At 42.1% G+C, this 24,244-nt stretch overlaps 1 protein-coding gene across 1 annotated transcript; it reads left to right on the top strand.

Annotated features, from left to right (window-relative positions):
• Positions 1-1,097: 1,097 nt before the first annotated feature.
• LOC148362149 (zinc finger homeobox protein 3-like) lies at positions 1,098-23,873 on the top strand. The gene is made up of 11 exons (XM_088339571.1): positions 1,098-1,311; positions 6,056-7,703; positions 7,772-8,301; positions 8,387-8,600; positions 10,380-10,481; positions 10,566-10,678; positions 10,759-10,869; positions 14,188-14,353; positions 15,618-20,185; positions 20,265-20,921; positions 21,024-23,873. Exons 2-11 carry the CDS (start codon positions 6,092-6,094, stop codon positions 21,138-21,140), a joined length of 8,190 nt encoding a protein of 2,729 aa, XP_088195697.1. The 5' UTR covers positions 1,098-1,311; positions 6,056-6,091; the 3' UTR covers positions 21,141-23,873.
• The last annotated feature ends 371 nt before the right edge of the window (positions 23,874-24,244 follow it).

Here is a 24,244-nt window from a genome sequence, read left to right on the forward strand (position 1 = left end):
TTCAATTACTTTCGGATTACTCCGATACCAAATATGCTAATAAAAGACAAAATAAACTAAATATGAATAAAATGACTAAATTTTGTGCAGGCTTGGGGAGTAACAGAACACATGGAACGGCAAAAATGATGTCGGCAAGCTGTTTGGATTTATTTTCATTTTGTTTCTGTCGCATTTTATGTTAATTTTCCCAGAGATCAAAGAGATCAAAGCCAGGAGAGAAAGCTTACCACGTGTTGTGAGTCATCATTTTATTCATATTTAGTTTCTTTTGTCTTTTATTAGCATATTTGGTTAGCGCTTGTGCGGCACAGTTCATGTCATGGGAACCTGTCGTGGGTTCAAATCCAGACTTCCTGTGCAGAGTTTGTATGTTCTCCCCGTGCTTGCGTGGGTTTTCTCCAGGCACTCCGGTTTCCTCCCACGTTCCAAAAACATGCATTTCAGGTGAATTGGCCGGTCCAAATTGTCCCTAGGAGCGAATGAGTTGTCTGGCAACCAGTTCAGGGTGTCCCCTGCCCACTGCCCGGAGATGGCTGGGATGGGCTCCAGCTCCCCTGCGACCCTAATGAGGATAAGCGGTACGGCTAATGAGATGAGATGAGTTTTTTTTGTCTTTTATTAGCATATTTGGTATTGGAGTAATCCAAAAGTAATAGAAAGTAATCAAGTTAAAGTAACCCTACCCAACCCTGCCTATTTTCGTATTAGACTACCAGTATTTTCATACAAAATTCTAAATATAATTCAAGGTTTTATCAGCAAACCCTCGCCCTTGCCTTTCAACCTCTCTTACTCACCCTCTCTCTCTTTCTCTCTCTCTCTCTCTGCCTCGCTCACCCCTCTCTCCCTCCCGAAATCCTATTGATCCAAACAGTCTAATTAGCGGCGTCTGCGCAATTACGCGCATGCGCAGCGGGCGCCATCTCAGCCATTTTTGGAAGGAAACTAATTAACAGGAATAAAGAGCCAAGTGTTTCCCCCCCACACGCCGTTATCAGAACTCAGTCTACCTCCGGAGCTCGACCAGAACCCCTCCGTCCAGGACCCCCCACCCGACCCCACGCCCTCCCAGCCAGCCCGTACCCCATCTTGTGTTTCTCCTCCACTCTGCCTTGCTTTGCTTGCATGTAGCTTTAATTACACTGTTTGCTAACCAACTTGGAAGGCGGCTGGCACCCTCCTCCGTTTCCATCGCTTGCACCGGATCGTGCACAAACAACAACAAAAGGGAATGCGTATTGGTTTTTTCCCGGACTACGACTGCGCCCTCAGGAGCGAGGAAATCGGACCCGGAGCTGCTGCAGAAATGTAAGTGTTCTGTTTGTTTTGCAAAGATGGGGCACCCAAACGGAATAATGCGAGTTGCTTTTTGCACGTGCATATGTGTTGAATGTGAGATGGCAGTGTAAATAAAATACATAAAAGTGATGTGGAGTGAGGCATAGCCCATTGCAAACAATCACTCGCGGGGAGAGAACTCTTCAAGTACCCTCCATCCCCCCGACCAACACACCACATGCCTGCCTGGAGCTCTGCAAGCCATCCCGCTTCACTCCGAATTGAGCGTGTATTTTTCTTGCCCTCAAAGCTTCGTTGAGTCCGCTTTTATCTAATTCTAAGTAAAAAACAACAGACATTATATCCTGGATTCATGAATCCTCCATCTCAAACCTTTTGTATTGTCTTACAAACCTGAAATCCAAGTTCCCTTCATCTCATGTTCTTTAAATCTGAATCCGAACTATTTATTCCCATAAAAGTTCCCCTTTTTTTCCTATTTTGTTGTGTATCCCTTTTTTAAACGTCGTCCCCAACAAACTGAATTTAAACAATTTTTTTGTACATAAACACATATACACATTGCAGATTTATGTCTTATGTATACAACAATTATGCAAGTACTATAAATATCCATTCAATGTCATGACATAAAGGTGGATTTACCAGCAAATTGCAGTTAGAAATGAGATAGATATACTTTTTTCATCCCCGTAGGGAAATTCACACTTCCAGCAGCATCCTTGTGTTGAAAATAAAACAATAATAACGAAAAAGGAATATAATACATAAATACCCGATGTAACGTGTTGATATAGAGTGTTTAGATAGTGCTACATAAAATAAAAATACGGTAATATGCAATGTGGGGGTGTGGTTTGATTGTCAGTATACATTTGCAGACAACTATATGCTTAAACACACTCACTGTTACACACACACACACACACACACACTAATATTTAAATTTTGCTAAATAAAAACGATCGTTTTTTTTCACATGAAGCATGGATGTGTCAACAAATTAATTTAAGGATAATTTAAATCTTCAATTGAAATCTTATTTGTTTGTGACTGCGACAGGATGGTCTCTCTCATCACACACACACACACACACACACGAACAAACCTTTATGCTTGCTTTTGTGTTGTGTATGCAGTTTTTTAAATCCTAAAACACTGTTGTCATAGAAACTGAATGTTATGCTGAATTTCAGGTTCTTGTGGTCAAAATTTGACAGGTAGACATTGAACATAAGCACAAATGCACACTTACGTGCTGCTTGGAGTGGCATTGGGTGCAAATGCACAATGCTAAAAAAAATACGCCTCAAAAATAGGGCGTAATACTCTCATTTAAAAAATAAACGCATGTCATATGAGATTGTTTTTTACAACCACCATGTGAAATATTTGTATCAATATTTGAAGACACGGTTGTGTCCTGAACAGGGTTGGGTAGGGTTACTTTAACTTGATTACCGTACTTTCAATTACTTTTGGATTACTCCAATACCAAATATGCTAATAAAAGACAAAATAAACTAAAATAAAATGACTACATTTTGTGCAGGCTTGGGGAGTAACGGAATACATGGAACGGCAAAAATGATGTTGGCGAGCTGTTTGGATTGATTTTCATTTTGTTTCTGTCGCATTTTCTGTTCGTTTTGCCGGAGATCAAAGAGATCAAAGCCAGGAGAGAAAGCTTACCACGTGTTGTGAGTCATCATTTTATTCATATTTAGTTACTTTGGTCTTTTATTAGCATATTTGGTTTTGGAGTAATCCAAAAGTCATTAAAGGAAACAAGTTAAAGTAACCCTACCCAACCCTGGTCCTAAAATGGACATACTATGTAAAGCAATAGTGCATCTTTAGGTTTTTGGAAATGTAGTCTGACTATCTTATGATGTACGCAACCCCGGCCTTGTACACACACATAAGCATTTGCACACAAACACACACACGCGTTAAATGGCGGTTTCCCGTATTTGTGATCAATAGCCGGCCAGGAATGCTCGTATAAATAGTTGCTTCTCTGATGGTCGAGGCTATCGACCGCAGTGTAAATGGAAATCTTTATCAGATTAGAGACTATTCTCAGCTGTTGCTGGCGGGCCTCGAAAGACTCATGGCGGAATCCCGCAGAAAGGACCAAGACCTCTGCAGTGGATGAGGGTCTTTGGCCTGTGACACAAACACGGTGCATTAAAGTGCGATCAGGGTGTGAATGTGGGCCATATATCTTCAAGCTGCAGAAAAATGGGGAGGGTAAGGGGCACCCACAAGAAGAGGGGGTTGCTTTCAGTTGGGGCTAGGAGGTGGAAGGTGAATTAAGGTTACTCTTTGATTTCTATTAAAAAGCAGTCATTTTTCAGGACGTTGAAAGCAAATTTTCCAATTTCTCTCCCATTAAAAGACAGAAATCTGGCGTGAATCATGTATTTTGCAGAGCCACAAATATATCTGTGATTTATAAATATGATTTTTAATCATGAAATGAAATGATCTGCATTTATATAGCGCTTTTCAAGTCAAGACTTCCCAAAGCGCTTTACAGTGTGCTTCACATTTGCAAATAGCGGCCGTGCAGCCATGTATGCGCATGGGCGGCAGTGGTTCAGGAGGTAGAGCGCTCGTCTTGGGATCAAGGGATCCCAGTTCGAATCCCGGCTCGTCCGTGTTACATGTCGAAGTGTCCTTGGGTAAGACACTGAACCCCTAATACCCTCCAATAAGCAGGTTTGCGCCTTACATGGCTGCAAGGCCGCTATTGGGATATGTGGAGCACATTGTAAAGCGCTATGGGAAGTCATTGACTTGAAAAGTGCTATATAAATGCAGATACACTATTTAGTTACTCTATATAACATGCTAAAGTGGGCATTTGCACGTCACACTGGGTATTTGTATATTGTATTCTTTTGGCTTTATTATTGTATTGTTCTCAGCTCAGGGATGCTGCTGGAAATGTGAATTTCCCTTTGGGGATGAATAAAGTATCTATCTATCTATCTATCTACATATTATTTTTAGATCTTGGGTAAACTGTGATTATATTTATATGAAACAAATCTCTCCTCGTATAGGAGTTGAGTAAAATGGGGAAAAGGAAAAAAAGTTTTTCCCATTACATTTGACTACTGGGAAAGGCAACCTTCATTTTTTTTGCATGGCGCAGAATAAATGTCCATAATTGATGCGTAATCCTTTTACTAATACAAATTTCATGGTGGTATGTTTAGGTGTAGTTAAGGCTGTCTCGATTAGGAATTTCTTAAGACAATTAATTGTCACACAAATAATCTGGAGTGACGAATATAGTGTCAATTTGTTCCCTCTCTGCATGATATGCTACTTTTATAATATGAGCTTACTATTACATATATTGTACTCCTTAATAAAGCAATGACAAGATCAAGAAATCAAGTCAACAAAAAAAACAAGATTTTTAACTTCACATACAGTTCAGTGCAGGATTTCCGCCTTTTAGTTTTAAATCTAAATCTAAGAACAATGCACAGGTAAGGTAACAGGCCATAAGGTCTTTGACTCAATTTTATAGTAATAAAGTGCCAAAATGAGTACAACAGCAAAGGAGATTCTGTCTCTTTGGTTCGCTTCCAAGTTTTAAGATTTCAACACCTTTAAAGGGACACATGTCTCCTTCTTCAAGTTATTAGGCATTGAAGACATAGACTGGTAAACGGTAAAAAGAGGTAAAAAAAAAGCGATAATCGCAAAGGTAAAAATTATTCGCAAATTATTCATAGTTAGACAAATATGTCATATTCGCGATAGCCCTAGGTGTAGCACCCGTCTTCCTGGGCGAGACCCATAGGGGTTGATGATGTTTTAAAGGACAAACTAATGCTAGCTGCTGTTAATCATGAGGTAAGAAACGCTATGGCAAAGCCAAGCCACCAGAAAGCGGTAATAGTGTCATTTTTAATCAAACTTATTGAGACTCATGGCAGCAGTTTTAAGCATTTACAAGCACTTCATCTAAATTTCCAGCTCTTTTCAATCCTGGGAAACACTATTAAAATTCAAGGATTTCAAGCACCCGTACAAACTCTTATTTAATTGCGGCACAGCAAGAGACAGACATATCTACCTTCTGTCAGTTTCTATATAGACTCACTACTTATCATTTTTATTAATTATTGCAGTTGGATTTCAACTGAAAGTATTGGATACTTGCTAGATTTTGGCAATTTTTTGCCAAATGTGCAATGTTTCAATGTGCTTGAACCTAAAAACGCAATCACAGTGAAAAATGAGTCAAATTTTAGGAGATTAAACATTTGTTTTAGTGTATAGTGCTACAGATTCCGTGTGTCTGATTTTGAGTGGCCTCACTCCACCTTTAAATGTGTTCACATCACATGCTAAGATAGGATGCAAAGGTTTTCAAATAATGGCTTTTATCTATTATTTTCTGTTTGCCAATGTGGCTGAAGACCTTTTAGCTCCAAAGAGTTCAGTTCTTTATTTAATCCGATCCCCCGAGGAATATTATAGACCTCCTGCATAGCCTTCGCCCGCATTCCTCCACCTAGTTTAGCGCTTACACTATTGATTTTCCCATTAAGGGCTAACGCTAACCCTCAAGTAACCGGCTTGTGTATTGCAGACCCTGAAAGCTCTATTGAACAGATGCTATCCAAGGCTGTTGATCAATGACATGCACTGTTATGCAATATGATTTACATGACTCATTTGTTTCATTTTCCCCACTTATTTTGTCCCTCGCTCTTTTTGTGTGCAGGTGGGGCGGTGATGCCTGGCAGCTGTAGCCTCTACCATGGACATTGGTGAGGGAGGAGGAGGGGAAGGCGGGGGAGGAGAGGACAAAGATGCAGACCTTTTAATTCCAAAGCAGGGGTCGCCCGCTCGTATTTTAGCCGGGTTTGCTGCCAAAGAGCCACTGATCTCCTTTGGGATGAAGAATAAGGCAAGCGATGAGGGGTCCTGGCGTGAAGGAAAGACCCAGTTTGGGGGGCAAACGGACGGACAACATCCCGCACGTCAAGAAGATGTCTCGTGTCAAAAGGAGGGGATCTTTCGGGAAAAATATCTTTCAGGACAAAATGGGGTGGGGCACAAAGGCATGGCAGAGAAGTCGGCAACAGAGGGTCACCCAAAAGCCCTCAACAAAAACGGAGGACAGGAGGAAGGGGAGGATGCCATCTCAAACCAAAGCCAAACCAAATCCAAATGTTCTTTATTACCTCAACAGAGCCAGCAAAGCGCTTCTTCCAGCATGGCAAAGGCCATTGGCACGCTCAACAGTAAAACAGCCACATCGCCAAAGTCCTCCCAGACTCCTCCCATCTCTCCAAAGGCCTTTCCTTTTATTTCCACTTCTCCAAAGCATTTCCCTGGTCCATCCTACTCTTCTTCCCTGCTGAGTGACACAGAGGCAAAAGACACACCAGCAGATCCGGGCTGGATTTCTGGTTTTCCTCAGAGCTTTAAGTCCCAGCAGTCAACTCTGGCTTTCCCATCGGCAAGGGAGGGAGCCAGTGCGCCTGCTGAAGACAACGGACCAGCAGGGGTTACTCACTTTTCCATTCCAAATGGAGACTGTGCCAAAGCTCCAGAACCAAATGACAGCCAGCTTGAGACAGACATCGATGATGAGCGAGACAACGAAGGAGAACAGAAAGCAGCTGTCCCCCAAAACCTTAACCTAGAGCTCTCCCCAAATTCACTGACGAGTCATGTGACTGTCATGCACTCACGCAATTCCTGTAAGACACTGAAATGCCCCAAATGCAACTGGCACTACAAGTCTCAACATACCCTCCAACTCCACATGAAAGAAAAACATCCCGAGACGAGCAGCCAGTGTGTGTGCAGCAACTCTGATGGGAAGTGTGTTTGCGGCAGTTCAGTGCGTGGTGTTTGTGGCTACTGCAGTTCAGGGAAGCCCCATCCCCGCTTGGCCCGGGGCGAAACCTATGCTTGTGGCTATAAACCATACCGCTGCGAGGTGTGCGACTATGCTACCTCGTCGAAAGGCAACCTCAGCATCCACATGCAGTCAGATAAACACCTGAACAATGTGCAAAATGGGGGGCATACCAATGGCCAGATGCTTTCTGTGCATGTTAGTAACAACAACAGCAGCCCCTCTAACGGAGCTGCGACGGATGAGCAGGCATACAAGCACCCCCCTTCGATTCCCACCTCGACAGCTTCGCCCGGCAAGCTCCAGCAACCTACGCATTCTCCCTCACACGGCAAGCGGTGGCGGTGTGACGTTTGCGACTATGAGACGAGCATTGCACGCAACCTGCGCATACACACCACCAGTGAAAAACACACACATAACATGTTGAGGCTGCAGAGGGGTTACTACCTTTCCCACTGCAGAAGCCTCGCTCCTCATCTTAAACATCTACAGAACACAGGTAAGACGCACAATTCAACATTGAGCTCTAATTATAGTAAATGAGTCTCAGTTTATTCTCTCTGCCAGGTGGGGAGTTGAACATGAGACTGACACAGCAAGTCACAGAACATCCTGTACCACTTGGCTCGACACTGACTCCGTCCCCGTCCCCTTCACCATCACCACCACCAGTCCAATCTTTGTCCCCAAGCAGCCCTCTCTCCCAGGGTGTCTTCCAATGCCTCATCTGTTCCTGTTTTTCTTGTGACAACTTGGAGTCTGTCGAGCAGCACTTGAACACCCCTCGCTCCTTGCCCCAATCTGAATGGTGCTCCTTAGTAGCTGGTGGTTGCCACTGCAGACTGTGTGGCTATACCACCCCGCTAAGGGCCAACTTCTCTTTGCACTGCCAGACTGACAGGCACAGAATCCGCTACCAGCTGGCGGCTCATGTCCAAGAAGGGGGGGACCGGGTCCAGGACAGTGCTACCTTAATTGCGAAGGGCAACCCTGTCCAGCTGAGGTGCAACCTATGTGAGTATGTGACAAGCAGTTTGGAGAAGCTACAAGGGCATTCGCATACTTCCCACCATGAGTCCAGCGTACGGGTTTATAGAGTAAGCTCTGATTCTAGTCAACTTGTTCTCAAGTCCAAATTTTAAACTTACATTCATTGATGATCCGGTTTTCTTTTCCTTCCAGTTTCTGCAGCAGTATGACGGCGAGGTTGATGGTGGTACCTATCAATTTCATTGTCTCCTATGCAGCAATTCTTCTTCTTCAAAACTGCAAGTTTTAAAACACAGTCAAACCCAGACTCATCAGCAGAAGGAAGCACTGCTTCAGCTGCAACCAATGGATGGAGAGGAGCTGGCAGCAATTTTTACCATTCGAAAAAGTCCCAATTTGGTCACAGGTGAATATAAATTGTGGAAGCTTATTTGACATGCAGATGCATCTGCTCACTGACAGGCTAGAACGTCCTGGGATCAAGAGGTCACATGTTTGATTCCCGGCTCCTCCGTGTTATATGTCAAAGTGTCCTGGGGCAAGACACTGAATCCCTCTAAAAGGGAAAAGTGTGAAGCACACTGTAAAGTGCTTTGGGAGGTCTTCATTGACTTGAAAAGCGCTATATAATGCAGACCAGAACATAAAAAGGCCAGTGGATTAGGAAGAATAGTGAGAAATGGCTGTTGCTGCACTATTGATTGAGTAAATTGATCGGTCAATACACATCCTTGTTATATCCCCGGTTGCCCCTGTCATCGGCTAACTAGCACCTGCTAATAAATGAACCAATACCTTGGACAAAGATGTGGGTGGTTTGGTGTAATATCTGCTTTATAGTAGGAGTTACTCATATTGTGTAGCAGACCTTTAGAGTCTGCATGTGAATTATTCAGTTCGTAATTTGTAAAGGCAAACTGTATTCCAAATCCAAACAGACTATTTTCTACCTTTTAGACAAGATCAATCGTGTCAAGAAAATATAATCCTCACAAGACTCTGCTTTCTAAACATGCATAAAATTATGATTACCGTAAATTCCGGACTATAGAGCGCACCTGATTATAAGCCGCACCCACCACATTTTAAGAGGAAAACCGATTTTGTACTTACACAAGCCGCACCTATATATATATATATATAAGCCGCATGCGCCCATATTAAAATATGTAACACAATCACAAAATCAGCCCAAACCCGGCTTTGAGTCACGTGATTGTATCTGAATATAAAGTAAACAGTCCAAAAACCACAGCCGGCAAAATGAACAGAAAATGATACTGGTACCTGCGGAGTCCGGGTACCTTTTGAAACTAATCCAAGGAAAAAAAGCCTATATTTCCAAAGGTAAGGGTGGGAAAAATATATATCCACTATTGTCTGCCGTGACAACAGGTCTCACTCACCTTTACCCCACTTCCCATCAGCCCGCGTTTACTCCGCCCCTATTTTTTAATTCGCAAAACATATCAGAATAAGTGTCTCAAATAAATACATTACAAAAATATACAGGTGCAAATACATATTATACATCGGTTACACATATTTACAAAGAAAGACGGTACACCGAGAGAGTTTTCAAAGCTTTAATTATAATATTATAACTTTCATTCCAAACCGTGTCTGTGAAGGGTAGCAAAACGCTACTAGCAACACAATCAACGGGTCTGTTAAAAAAACATACCGTACTTGTAGAAACCACGGTAAACCGTCCTCATCCTCTTCCTTGTAACTGAAGTCATCAAAGTCGTCTTCCCCAGTATGGGAAAGAGGTTATGTCATATAGACGTCGTCTCACGCTCCCTTATTCATAAACACGCTAGCAACATGCTCGCAAAGTGAAGTTTACGTGCAGTAGCTCTGTTTCCTTCTTTATCGGACTGCTCGTTTGCTTTTAGCTTGAAAGCTACGTCATGTGCCTATCTTTTTCCAATTTGCACGATGAGGATATTTCTACGCTAATTTAATTTGTGCACAAGCTAAGAAGTTGCAGTCTTCCTCTGCGCATATATTCCACCGGTCTAAATCTTACCTTTCTAATCTTTTGTACTTGAGCGATGCTGGCGGCTGTTAGAAAAATGTCATAAATTGGCCGCATCACTGAATAAGCCGCAGGGTTGAACGTTTGGGAAAAAAAGTAGCGGCTTATAGTCCGGAATTTACTGTATCTTATACTATGTTTCAGGAGAAGATGATGAAGACGAGGAAAAGTCTAGTGAAGTCAGCACCGGTCCTTTGGACAAAACCAAAGACAACTTCGGACTTAAGCAGAGTAGTAAAGATTCAGGTATGGCTGTCAAGAAAACTTTGGACAATAATCTTTTCTGGAAAATATTTATGTTTTGGTATTTCTGAAAAAAAAAAAAAAAAGTGCCAGATGATTTTGAAAAGAAGGAGCCGTCCAAGCGTCAAGCGTCCGGATGTGAAGAAATGGAAAACTTCATCATAAACAAACGACCCCGAACGCAGCATTCCGTCGAGCAGGTTTGCAGTTGACACGGACAGACCAAAACCTAAATAACTACAAATGTTGCGTCCCATTCTTATTGTTTAATCTTTTTCAGAATGTCTTGTGCCCTTTGTGCCAAATTGAAATTGGTTTTACACACCTTCGAGCGCACCTCATGCATGTGCACAATGTAGCACAGGACTGTGTGGACAAGCTCATCAGCACAGTAAGTGGGTGCAAAGTGCAAAATTTACAGAAACAATAGAAAATAGAAACAATAAAAAAAAAATAGAAACAATTTACATTTGGTGAGGTCACCACAATAATGCAGACGCTGCCCTACTTACGGACGATCGTTCGTAAATTGAATTTGTCAGTAATATGCTTGAGTGCTATATTTTGTATGTTTAAGGTTTATATAAGTATTTTTAATGCTTGTTTAAGTAACCTGTCTTGTTTTGTACTAAAAATAAACATTTCATAAAATAATATGCTCTATAAAGATAAATAAAGTTAAGTGTAACTTACTTTTTGAAGATAAGCTTCAAGAGGTCCTCCATGTTGGAGAGTGGCAAAAAAAAAAAGCTAGCCAACCATTCTCTCAACCGCATCAAGCTTTCTTATTCCACTTTTGTTTTAAAAGAAATGGCTCGCCTCTTCTTTACACTTTACATTAACCATATTGATGCACAAGATATTAAACAATAAAAATGTCAAAGTTCTTAGTGCGCTGGAGATAGTAGCCTAGATGGTAGTGTGCCCGCTTTGAGACTGGGAGGTCGCTGGTTCACGCCTCGGCCGAGTCATACCTAATTGGTAAAATGGCGGCACCCTCTGTTGGCTGCGGCTGCATCGGCTCGCTACAACGGGTCAGGTGTATCGACATTTCGTTCTGTGTACATTGTTACAAAGAATGACAATACAAAGGAAATTATTATTATTATTATTATTGACATAGTATAGACAGTATAGCATGTTAACACACGAACTAGGAAGAGGAAGGGGATTTTTTTTTCTTACAGGTGGATGCTGGGTGACCTCTCACAGCGCCACACGCAGTAGTGTCCTGTACACGGAAAAAGTTGCACACAATACAAAATATAACTTACAGCAATGTCCGACATCCCGAATTTTTTTCGTAGCTACCGTTGATCGTTAGTCGAATGGTCGTAAGTAGGGGAGCGTCTGTTTTATCAAGCAAAGGGGAGAGGAGGTGGGCTAGAGTGACCTGTGGGGAGACTTATCCCATTAAGGCACCACAGAGAAAGGTTTTGACTTGTCAATACTTGTTTGAGAAGCTTCCTACGATCACATATGCAGTGTTCATTTATTTTAAAAGTTGATGAGTCCCGGGGACACGCATGCTCAAAAATGGGTCCCCAAAATTTAGTGTTACCAAGGTTGAAATTGAAAATTGGTGACAAATATATAATAAAAATCTATATTCTTTCAGTTCTAATCATCAAATTATTAATTCATTTTCTGCATCAAATTATTGTTGGTAATATACCGATTAAAGGGATAACCACAAACCTGTCTTTTTTTCATTTTCTCCTTTTATATTTCCTTTTTTTTTTAACTTCTTTATACATAATAATTCGTAATATAATGCATCAAAGCAAGTAAGCCGTTTCGGGGCGGCAGTAGCTCAGGAGGTAGAGCGATCGTTTTAGGATTAAGGGATCCCAGTTCGAATCCCGGCTTGTCAGTGTTACATGTCGAAGTGTCCTTGGGTAAGACACTGAACCCTAAATACCCCCGATAAGCAGGTTAGCACCTTACATGGCTGCACAGATCACGGCCGCTATTGGGAAATGTGAAGCACAATGTAAAGCGCTTTGGGAAGTCATTGACTTGAAAAGCGCTATATAAAAATGCAGATCAGATCATTTGAGAGCCGGCTCTCTTGAATGAGTTGAGCCGAAAAAGCCGGTTCTCTAAAAAGAGACTGACTTTTCAACACAACTCGAGATCGCCGTGCAGACGAAAACTCGAACCGCGAGACCAAAACAACAATGGCGGATCTGCCTGACGAAAAGTTTGGAGTGCGGTAAATCTTTGTTTAAAAAAAAATGTAATCGGGTAATAACGTCCCGGGGGACGCACGTTGATTGATTTGAGACTATGCGTCCCCAGCAAAAATGATGCGTCTAGGACACAGGGACGCGGGCAAACCAGAACACTGCATATGGAGATGTGCAATCAGTGTGTGTGTGTGTATGTTTATGCGCGTGTGTTCATTCGTACGTTCGCCTGCATTGTTGCATTTGTGTTCATGTTCTAAAAGTAGATTGTTTGACTGCAGAAGTGGGGGAAATTCCATTGTTTCTATAATGCAGCTTTAAGTAGCTCTCTATTGCGAGAAGGGCAGTCAAGCTAAAAATTAAAAAAGGGGGGTGCAAAAAAAGAGCTTGGGTGCTTTTACTGTGACTCTCATGCTAACAAAGGACAGTCATCTATCCACATCACCATCCTCCATCTTCTTGGCCCCATATGCTAAGTGGCCTTTGTCTCCTGCTCTCTGCCTCCACTTTACGCCTCGCTTTTCACCTTTTCTGTTCTGTTCCCCACAAATTTCCCCCACCCCACCCGAAACAAACCCACACGGCTACTCCGATCATTCTTATCCTTGCAATTTCTTTTCCTGTTCCTTTTCTGCCATTTTCTGATGCGGTACCCCTCCCGCTCGTGCTATTGCCAAAGTCGTTTTTTTTTTCCCCCACTGCCCCTTATGTCCCTCCCTCTCCCTAGTCTTTTTTCATATTCTTCTGCCCTTAGCGCTTAGCCCCCTATCTGAACGCACCCACACCTACCCCCATCCTCCATCCTTCTCGTACACCTCCCTCACTCACTCCGATAGTAATTGAGGTTCATTAATTCCGACTGAGGTGATGATGGCCATTATGTACCTTGCTTTCCAATTACGCTGTCTAGATTAAGCCTGACCTTCAGTTTTCTTTGCAGTGTGTGTATGCCGTGGTCCTGTATTTTTTTCTTATGAAGCTTAAAACTCTAATGTAAATTTCATCTTTACCCTAAAAGCCTTTTCCTTATTCTAGCGTGCTGCTATGTGTAATGGTGCACTGGCTCTTGAAGTTGAAGAGAGGGAGGTTTTGTACATGAAGAATGATTTGGAATAAAATCCATTATTCAGCTCAGTAAAGTTTTATTAAACCCCCGGGGCATGTAGGAGAGCATCCTAGGCGCTGAAGGGCAGAGTCACATATCTCAACCATATATACCCTTATTACTACGTTGATGTGCCTCGGTGCGGAAGCTCCATGCAGACGGGGAAAAAGAAAACAATACACTTAAAGATTCACTCTTTAATGTTTCATGATATGGGGACAGAGTGTAGCCTTGTTGTGTTTATACATCTTGCAATTTGTCTGCTATTAAGCTGTCCAATTAAACATGTTTTATTCATAATGTTGGCTAAAGAAAAATGTTAGTACTCTTCCCCCACACCCTCTTTGAATTGGTAAAGGCATGCTATTGTAAAGAACTTTTTCAGGGAGTAAACTACACAATTTCTTTGTTTCAGGTTACACCAGCCTGGGAACAGGTTCAGCTTCAGCTAGAAAAGGAGGATAGTCCACCTGACCTGTGTTTGGAGGATGACGTAAAAAATCAAAACGGGAAAATTAGCCAGATCGGTCATTCTCATGAAATAGATTCCTTTACCTCAGATGATTCGCCGAAAACCAAAAGTATGTTTCCGAAATAAAAGTACCGTATTTTCCGCACTATAAGGCGCACCTAAAAGTCTTAATTTTTTTCAAAAGCTGACCATGCGCCTTATAACACAGTGCTTATATATGGCTCAATATTAAATTCGCAAAGTCTGGCAACTTACTCAACAGCCGCCGACTCGATTTTACCCCAAACGTGGAGTAGTCCGCGGTGTATGCTGGGATTTATATACCGGCGTTTCATTGGCTAACCAATGTGTCAATCATCATTTGAATCGATCACTATTGGCTGAAGTTATCCGGAGCCTCGGATTGGCTAGATGGCCAAAACAAACCCTGCAATCGGCCGAGTTTAGCAATGGCGTAGCAAGTCCGCGGTGTATACTGGGATTTATATACCGGCGTTTCATTGGCTAACCAATGTGTCAATCATCCATCAAATCGATCGCTATTGGCTGAAGTTATTCGGAGCCTCGGATTGGCTAGAGGGCCAAAACAAACCCTGCAATTGGCCGAAAAAGATGTGTCAATCATCCGTTAAATCGATCGCTATTGGCTGAAGTTATTCGGGGCCTCGGATTGGCTGGATGGCCAAAACAAACCCTGCAATCGGCCGAGTTTAGCAATGGCGTAGCAAGCTTGCTAAAGTACAGCATAAAGAAACATGTTTCATTAGTCTGTATTTGTAATTATTCTACTCTCCTGGATTTACTTCACTCACGGTTGTAAGAAGACCATGATTTCGTATCATTATTGAACGTGAGAACTTAGGTGAGTTATGCGGCTTTATATTTTCCCGGTATCTTGTTTTAGAACGATCTTGATGTTGCTGTGATGAGTTGAGTGAATTCAAAACTCAATTCCAAGTGTTTATTGTCATATGCACAGTAAAGTTGTGAGCGAAAAAGAAAATAGAAACATAGAAATGTTTGGCATTTCTTGAATCCCAAGACTTCAACCTTCCGAATGATATTTGAAATGACGCATTTAAGTGACATCGTACGGACACCGCATCCGCACGTGTCTACGACACGTATTTGCGTCTTTGCAAGCTTTGGGAATGTTAAGGGGGTAATAAGTTTGACTGAACTATCTGACTGTTTTGTCGACGTTCCCATTGTAGCGCCTTATAATCCGGTGCGCCTTATCTATGGAAGATATAGGCCCTGTAACTCGGTGCGCCCTATAGTGCGGAAAATACGGTATTGCATATTTTCGTTTTTTGTAAAAAATAAAACGAGAAAAAAAAACAATCACCTTCTCAATTGCTGTATTCTGGCAGGCATTTCAGAGGAGAAAACGGAGGGTTATGTAGCCGCACCCAAAGATGTCACAGCTCTACTCACCCCACCCCTGGAAGACAACGCCACTCATCCTTCCAATGGAAGATTGGCCCCTCAATCTCTGACTCACTCACCCCCCTCCTCCCCAATTGCTGACCCCCCTAATCTTTCTGATCGCCATGGTTACCGTTTTCGTTGCAGCAGGTGCAGCCTGGCTTTTCCCACTCAGGAGAAGCTTCAGCTTCATTGGCAGTACCATGCCATGAGGGCGGCAACAGAATGCCCTCTCTGCTCCAGACAGTGCCGCAGTCAGGAAGCCTTGCAGAGACACATGCAGAATACACATTCGCAGCCAGACAATACACAAAGTACACCTTCGCTGGCTCAATGGTCACAATACGTAGACAACGGCAATAGGTCAGTTCAACAAGATTTGAACTTATCACCCCAAGCTGGACAAGAAGCCTGTGAAGGAGAGAGTAAAGACATGAATGAAGAATTTGTGCAGGAAGAAGACAAAACAGAAGAAACTGAAAAAAAGGAATGCAAAACTAAAGAGGGAATATATGCTGAAGCTAGTGGAGGTGATGAAGATTTAACTGAGTCAGAGAAAGTACTAAATGAAGAAATTCCATTCGAACAGAGTTCAGTTTCTCTCAGCAAAAAAATTTCAAACCCAACAATTGATCGGTATTTGGATCCATCTAGGCCCTACAAGTGCACCATATGTTCTGAATCTTTTACCCAGAAAACAATTCTTCTAGTTCACTACAATTCCGTGTCCCATCTTCACCGTGCCAGGAGATCCCTGCAGGAATCAACCAACACTGGTGTCCCTACCGCAGAGGCTCTCCGTGGCCAAGATCCTCGACCGTACCGATGTAAACTATGTGGTGTGGGCTACAGTCAAAGCTCCACATTAGATATTCATCTACGCTCAGTTCTTCACCAAACAAGAGCTCGTGCTGCACAGAAGCCAGGTACACAAACACCAGTGTCTAGTGTTACTACGCCGGTATCTGCCAGCACCACTACGCCGTCTATTACAACTGGTAAGGAGACTCCTAAGAGTTTGCCTTCCACTAAAAAACCTGATGTTAGTGCTTCTTCAACGGGATTATTGACAGAACTTGACCCAAATGTATCATCGGAAGGTAATCGGGCTAAAAAGAGAGTGGCAGAACTGATAGCATCAAGGAATCAGCTTCTCATAATTCAACAACAGCAGTTGGCACAGGCTCAAGCCCAAGCTAAGTTACAACACACAGCGTTGCTCCAGGCTCAAGTAATGCAGCATCTTCCTATCGGTCCAGAGAGTTTCTTTCAGCACTTCTCCTTGGCACCAGAAAACTTGCTGTCGCTGCAGCAGCAACTTCTTCTACCTTTCTACTTTCCCGGAGACATGAAACTCAACACAGAGTTGACAATAAATAACTTGGAACAAACTCAATCTGAGGCTGCTAAATGTACCCTGAGTGAACAGTTTAAGGAAGAGGATATTAAAGAAACTCCACAAAAGGATAAAAAACCCTCAGATGATATTCCCCCAAAGCACATAATGGCTTCTGATTGTGAAGTTGACGATGGCAGTGGCTCGCCCAGCAGTCCAAAAGAAAAGGAATCCAACAAAGGTCAAGTGGATCAAAAAGAAGAAATGATCAGTCCTAATACCACACATGAGGGTGACACACAGGAAATGAATACAGTTAATATTCCCAAGTTACAGTGTCCTCCTCCAAGAGTGCCGTATGCTCCAGTAAACGGGGAAGCTCTGAGAACCTTGCTGCAGAGTTATGGCTATGAGTTAGCATTACAATATTTACAAAGTAGACATAGACACCAGCAGCAGGTCGCAAGCCAGATGTTGAATGTGACTGAGTGCCATGATGTTAAGAAGGTGGAATTTTGTTCAGAGGAAGAAAAACTGACAATGGGCCTGAGTGCTGGAACACTGAAAATGTTCAATAAGGAAATCAAAAATGAATCTGAAGAGGTACAAAGTTCAACAGGGGCATGTAATCAGGAAAATTCTGATGACGTCGAAGAACTCGTAAGCAAAAAAGGATGTTGTGGACGTGGACAAAAATGTAGTGACTGTGGAAAGTTCTTTTCAGATGCTATGGTTTTAAAAAGTCACCAGGAATACATTCACAGACAGGTTCTTCCCACTGCTGCACTAGAACAGTTTTCCAGAGAATACAGACTACAATATGATCAATTGTACCCAATAAAAGAAAAAAAAGGTGGACATGAATCATCTCCGTGTACATCACATTCAATTACAGATAAGTCACCGGAATTAGAACTTGAAAGTGAAGCAGATTTGCCACAAGTTAAAACATCGCACCAATCCTCATTTTTGGAGACAGAAACAAAAATGCGTAGCCCAGATGAAGACTTGCCAATTCCTTCTCTACCATCTCCCTCTTTATCTACTTCTCAACCTCAAATATTTCCACAAAAGGATGTTCCTTCTACAAGCACATCTACTGGTTCTCAAAACACATTACCAACTAATGTAACTAGTGTTCCCTTAACTACATTACCTATGCTTCCTTTGACTCAGCTTCCTATCCCTCCATTGACTTTACCCAAGCTTCCACTACCGCCAATTCCTTTTCCAATGGAGCTACCACTTATTCCTCCAGTTGTGATGCAAGCCCAAGCCTGGTTAGAAACTAGTGTTAACCCAGAGCTGGCTAAATTCTATCAGTCCCAACTCCTTGGGCAACAGGCACCTATAAATCCAGCATTTTCACAAACATCACAGCTTAGCCCGGCGCTGCTTAAGCAGCCTCCTCAAATAAATTCCTCATTGCTAAGTCAGCCTGTCCAGAGCAGCTCCATTACAGGGTTACAGCCTCAAGTCAGCCCAACATCAGTGGAACAACAGGGAAAGAGAACCCGCACTCGAATAACTGAGGACCAGTTAAATATCCTAAGAAAACACTTTGATATTAACAGCCTCCCAAGTGATGAGGAGCTCAACAAGATATCTGGTCTGTCTTGTCTTCCTCACAAAGTCATCAAACACTGGTTTCGCAACACACTTTTCAAGGAGCGCCAACGTGATAAGGACTCCCCATACAATTTCAATAACCCCCCAATTACAGCACTTGAGGATTCTAGTGAGAAAGTCATACATAACCCATCTCAAAAATGTTCCCCGTCCCGGTCCTCATCCCCAACCCCAAACGTGTCTCATCAAACCCAATTGACGGACATCCAAAGAGGTAACACACACAGGGGGAGACGCTCTTCTCGAACTCGCTTTACAGAGAAACAATTGGCAATGCTTCAGGGGGTGTTTGAAGCAACTCCCTACCCTAAGGAGGAGGAATATGACAGGCTGTCTGCCCTGTTATCACTGTCTAACAGAGTGATTGTAGTATGGTTCCAAAACGCACGGCAAAGAGCCCGGAAAAGCCAGGACAGGGTAGACGATGGAATAGAGGGTACAAGTACACTTGACGTTCTTAAAAAGACAGACGGAGATGGCAAGAATGGTGATATTGACGATTGCAGCAACGTTGATGATGGTCAAAGTAACGCTCTCAATGAAAATTCTATGGATCTGACCTACGAGTATTACAATCATCCAGACTCTCCTTTATTTGAATCTTCTTCTCTGTACACTGAAAGTGAGCATTCTATGGACAATGAGGAATTAACACACGTTGTCAAGAAACCAATAGATACAACAGTCTCACCTCAGACTAGCAGTGAAGTTAAAAAAGAAATTGCAGAGGAAAATCCAGACAACAAAGAAACTGTGCGGGATGATATGTCCCAGCCTGTGCAAGAAAGCGCAGTAGAAGGACACCAGCTTCACTCTTCTGACCCTTTGCAAACCAAAATACAGCAAAGCCCATCAACATCTGATGCGAATCAGGATTCTGTTGAGAGTTTGCTAAACAAACCTAAAGAAAAAACTGAAGCTACATCCCCTATCATATCTTTGTCTTTATCGCCCAAAAATGACCAAACTCGACCAGTGGATTCGTCTTCCCTTCCTCCTATTGAGACCCAAACAGTAAACCATCTGCCAGTCCCAAACCCTTTTCAATGCAATATATGTCCAATGTCTCTGCCGTCCTTCCAAATGTGGCAGGAACACCAAACAAGGCACCTACTTGCAGCTCAGTCCCAGGTCCAACTATTACATACTGGCTTCCGGGAGAGAACATTTCCATATATGATGCTCCATTCCAACCACTCTCTAATGGCCAGCCAAATGATTTCAGGTGCTATGACACAGTTACACCCTAATGCTACAAATCACATGATTTCACATTTAAACAGTAGTCAAGTTAAGAACTCCCTTTCAGACCTAACGCAGGGTTCCTTGAAGCAGAGCTCAAAGATAATGTCCGAGAGTAGTTATGATGTCCAAAGGTATAGTAGAGAGGCTGAGGAAGATCATCGAAGAGATAAGCGTCAGAGAACCACGATCACCCCAGAACAGCTTGAAGTGCTGTATCAGCGTTATAGCATAGACTCCAACCCTACTAGAGGAGTCCTAGAAGGCATTGCACAAGATGTGGGTCTCACAAGAAGAGTGGTTCAGGTAAGTAGTAGCGCTGTTTTTAAAAACGTATAAAAACAAAATATGCTAAATATTTAACATCCTGTTTTTTATTGCACAGGTGTGGTTTCAAAATACACGAGCAAGAGAAAGAAAAGGGCAGTTCAGGTCAATGGGGCCAGGATCCAGTTTTAGCATGGGCTTGAACCACCTCCGCTGTCAATTTTGTAGGGCTCTCTTTAAAGTTAAGAGTGCTCTAGATGCCCACATTAGATCCCGCCACTGGCCAGAGGCTGAAAGAGCAGGCTACAATTTATCAATGAATAATGGTTCTAATGGGTTAAATGGGATTAGTATGTCACCTGTCATAGACGAACCAGGAACATCTATCTTCTGTAACTTTGTCCCAAATACTGGGATTGGCATAAGCAACAAAGCCCAAACAGTGAAGCCCCCAGGTAAATTTCTGTCTTTAACTGATGATCTGAATAACCCTGGGGAGTACGATGACTTTGAGGACGACGATGAGTTTCAAAGCGAAGATGGTTCAAATATGGCTGACCAAGGGTCCCCGAATCCCGAAGGTTCAGCTGGTCAAAATTCTGAGTGGGGTGAGCATCTGCAGCCACAACACCAGCAGCAGCAACGCCAAAGGACACAGATGAGCCACTTTCAAGTGCTTCAGCTTAGAGACTTTTACAAGAACCACCGGACACCAAATCGACACGAGTGTGAAGCAATAGGACGGGAATTGGGTCTGCCCCACCGTGTTGTGCAGGTAAATGTCATGATTGAAATGATCAGCTTCCTCAATTTGTTGAACATATAATTGAATCTGAGTGTGAGACCTTTGATGTATACATTAAAAATCTGTTTCCAGGTGTGGTTCCAGAATGCTAGAGCCAAGGAGAAGAGGGCAAGAACTTTGAGCTCTGAATCCCCAGTAAGAGAAGAGGTGGAGTTGACAGCTGGTGCAGGGGAGAGAGACCGCGCTTAACTAGGGTCCCTTTAAGTTCTTTTATCCTCTTAAAACTAACTTCCTATTGAAAACTTCCTTAACAAGACTTAACTTTGCTGCCAAACTTGTCACCTGAGCTCCCCAAAGATGCAGAGCCTCCATGGCCCAAAGAATATTTTTTTTTGACTGAAAGAAAACCCAAACCAAGCCGCCTTTGCGCCAATTTTTTTTTTTAAATTGTGCTCTTGTACGCAGTTTTGTCTTTCCTTGCTGCCCTTTTCCTGTCACGTCAGACACCTTTCTTCAACCAAACATGTCCTTGGAAAACTGAGAACGCCAGATGGGCCAAAGAGCATTCTTAAAGTTTGTGACCTCACTGCCTGGCAAGACCTGCAGTCTACCTCCCAGTCACCATAACATACTAGATATGGGCCCCTTAAACTAAAGTGTTTTAGGACTGGCAATGTAGCATGTCATATGGGTCTTCAACAGGAGCAGGAATCTTCAAAGAGATTTTAATATAAATAGAGCACTCCAAAATATGAACTCAAAGAGGACAAAGTTGTTCACGATGGAAAATGGCAAAAACCAAGTACAGTAATACCCTGAAATAGACTGGTATTCCGTTGAGCTTTTGCAACAACCGACTCAGATTCCAAAGCTCGTAACCAAAATTTTACATGTCCGTTGTTTCATCGTGTTGGATTTCACACACTGCAGAGTTGCCATCTGTACAGTGAAAGTCGAGAACTACACCTGGCAGAGAAAAATAGAGACTTGCATGCCAGAGTGCTGTTAACAACCGCCACAAGCCAATGATGAATCTTCTGTTGTACATGTACACCTTTTTATGTTTCTTTGTGGATAATAGCCCAAATAGCACAGAGCAGAAAGGCAAGTTTGCCTTTGAAGGGACAAACTATTTTTATAGCACTCAACCATAATACTGTATATGAGAACTTTAACCAAACTGGAATTGACATTAAGTGTGAGTTTGTGTGTCTAGTAATAGTTTCTTAATATAAATCTTATGAATGGAGATCAACTGTCTTGCTTCGGTATAACAGTGTCATGATTATGAAAAAGATTGTGACAGCTTTGATTTGTTCAGGTAAGGGTTGACTGCCTTTCTGTTCTTTGAGTATGCCAATGGCCTACCAATATTGTGTCATGAATATGAAGCTTTTTATGCTCAGGTCAGTAGCTCAATATAGTTTCATCAATGTGAACCCGATACTTTTTGTCTTTAAAGTGGAAGGGTTACCGTTTAGGTTTGGACAAAGTGTTTCATTGAACAAAAAACCATCTTGTCTGTATCGATCTGAGCTTTTCACCTCTGATAGGTTGTTTAAAAAAAACATGAAAACAAGTATTTAATAGCTTGAGGGTTAAATGTACAGTATTTAGGGTTTTTTATGGTTGACTTAAGACTTCATTGGATGTTTGCGAAGCAGCTTCTGTTTGTACAACAAACAAAGAGCTTATGCCCTAAAAAGGAAAAACTTGGATGTTACCAATATTATTTTTGTACACTTAATTTATTTTCCCTTTACCACCCACTCTCCCCTTTTTGTTGGAATGATTTACTTCTTGTTTTTAGTTGCAACCAGTTCTTATCTAGCTAATAATATAAAAACAATAATAGCTGAACAATAATTAATGCTTTAAGACAAAAATCCAAAGAGGTGATAATACTTTACCATAAGACCTACAAAAGTAAGCGCTACTGTGTACTTGATGTTTTAAAGAAGAAAGGAATCCCTATATCTAAGCTACGGTTTTCTGCCTCTCATAAGCACACTGGAGTACTTTGTAACCAAAACCCCAAACTAGAGCCATGGCAGTCTGTAATATAACGGTTGAAGAGTTTTACTTTTCTGACAAATGTTGCCATTTCTTTTCGTTGTTTTCTTTTTTTAACTGTAGTGTTAAAATCCAGCCCTTAAGGATGTCCAGTTTGCTGCTAATGTACTGTAGTTTCTCATGTTACTGTAGAAAGATGCATGTTCTGATCGCTTTACAACTAGGCTTTAATGACTACAAACTGTAATAATGATACCTGCGATGCTGTTGGTGAATTGCTTCTGTTATTCTGTTAGAAATAAATTGATAGGTGGGGCTAACTTCCATCAGTTTTTGTTTCTCTTTTCTGTCGTTGAATTCGGAGATGAGGGCAACGATTTTATTTTTTTCATACTAAGTAGAAACCTCTACTTCCCAAAATGATGTGTTCTTGTCAAACACGAAAAAAAAGCATTTAGCATGTTTGAAGGATTTTAGCCCCTGAATTTTCAAAATGTGTTACTTTTTCTGCGCTTTTGTCTGTACTATGTTTTCCAGCAAAAAACAGCGTTGTAAAGCATATGGACTTACGCTGTCTTTTGTTCTTAAACTAACAAATGTTTACAATACCAATGATCTCTTTTCTGTACGAAAATGTGCATACCCCCCAAAAAAACTGTTTTTCTACACTTGAGTCATATTTCATTGATCTCTGGTGACCATAAGATGTACATATCTGGGTCTTCTGCTGTGAAGGGACCTTCTATTGTAGGTAAAACTGACTCTTGATTTTTGGCTTTCTTTTCCTCGAAATGTTGTTGCCATAGTGATGACCAAAAAGATACCTGTTATGTGCACCTGTCCTTGTGTCTTGCTCCAGTGGTTTGTGTGTCTTTATACTGTTCACTTCCTACACTTCTTTCCCTAATGGTGTGTTTCTCTTTGCCGCTCCCATATTCCACTGAGCTAAATAAAGTCTGCTTTGGTGCATGTTCTGGTCTCAGCGCTTTGGTGTAACGCTCCACGTTGCGCATGCTGTGCTATGCGGGGGTGTTATTTTTTTAAAATGTAAACAGTTTTTATATTCCAGGTGCTTTTTTTCCCCCTTTTTGGGGTGCTCAGTGCATGGCTTGAAGGCTTTTAGTGTGCAATGGTGTGTGTGTAATGTGGGGAAGTGTTGGAAGCAAAGCTCTTTGGTGAATGGAGCCCTGACCTCCGGGGTCACTTCATTAATTACATCTGTGACATTCAGCCAGATGAGTTTCCTTTGTGACTAAATGATATGAGGAATATTAACGACTTTAGATGAATTACACCGCAGCTCCTGCTGATGATGATAATGTGTTTTACAACTCTGGTGG

The sequence above is a fragment of the Urocampus carinirostris genome, chromosome 7 (assembly GCF_059441175.1).
Source record: "Urocampus carinirostris isolate Australia breed hairy pipefish chromosome 7, RoL_Ucar_1.0, whole genome shotgun sequence".
NCBI classification, from domain to species: domain Eukaryota; kingdom Metazoa; phylum Chordata; class Actinopteri; order Syngnathiformes; family Syngnathidae; genus Urocampus; species Urocampus carinirostris.

Bases quoted from the DNA above. Each gene is read 5' to 3' on its own strand.
- LOC148362149 (XM_088339571.1), top strand. From the start codon at position 6,092: ATGGACATTGGTGAGGGAGGAGGAGGGGAAGGCGGGGGAGGAGAGGAC. The intron at 10,679-10,758 runs GTTTGCAGTTGA...AATCTTTTTCAG, and splicing joins CGCAGCATTCCGTCGAGCAG to AATGTCTTGTGCCCTTTGTG. The intron at 10,870-14,187 runs GTAAGTGGGTGC...TCTTTGTTTCAG, and splicing joins TGGACAAGCTCATCAGCACA to GTTACACCAGCCTGGGAACA.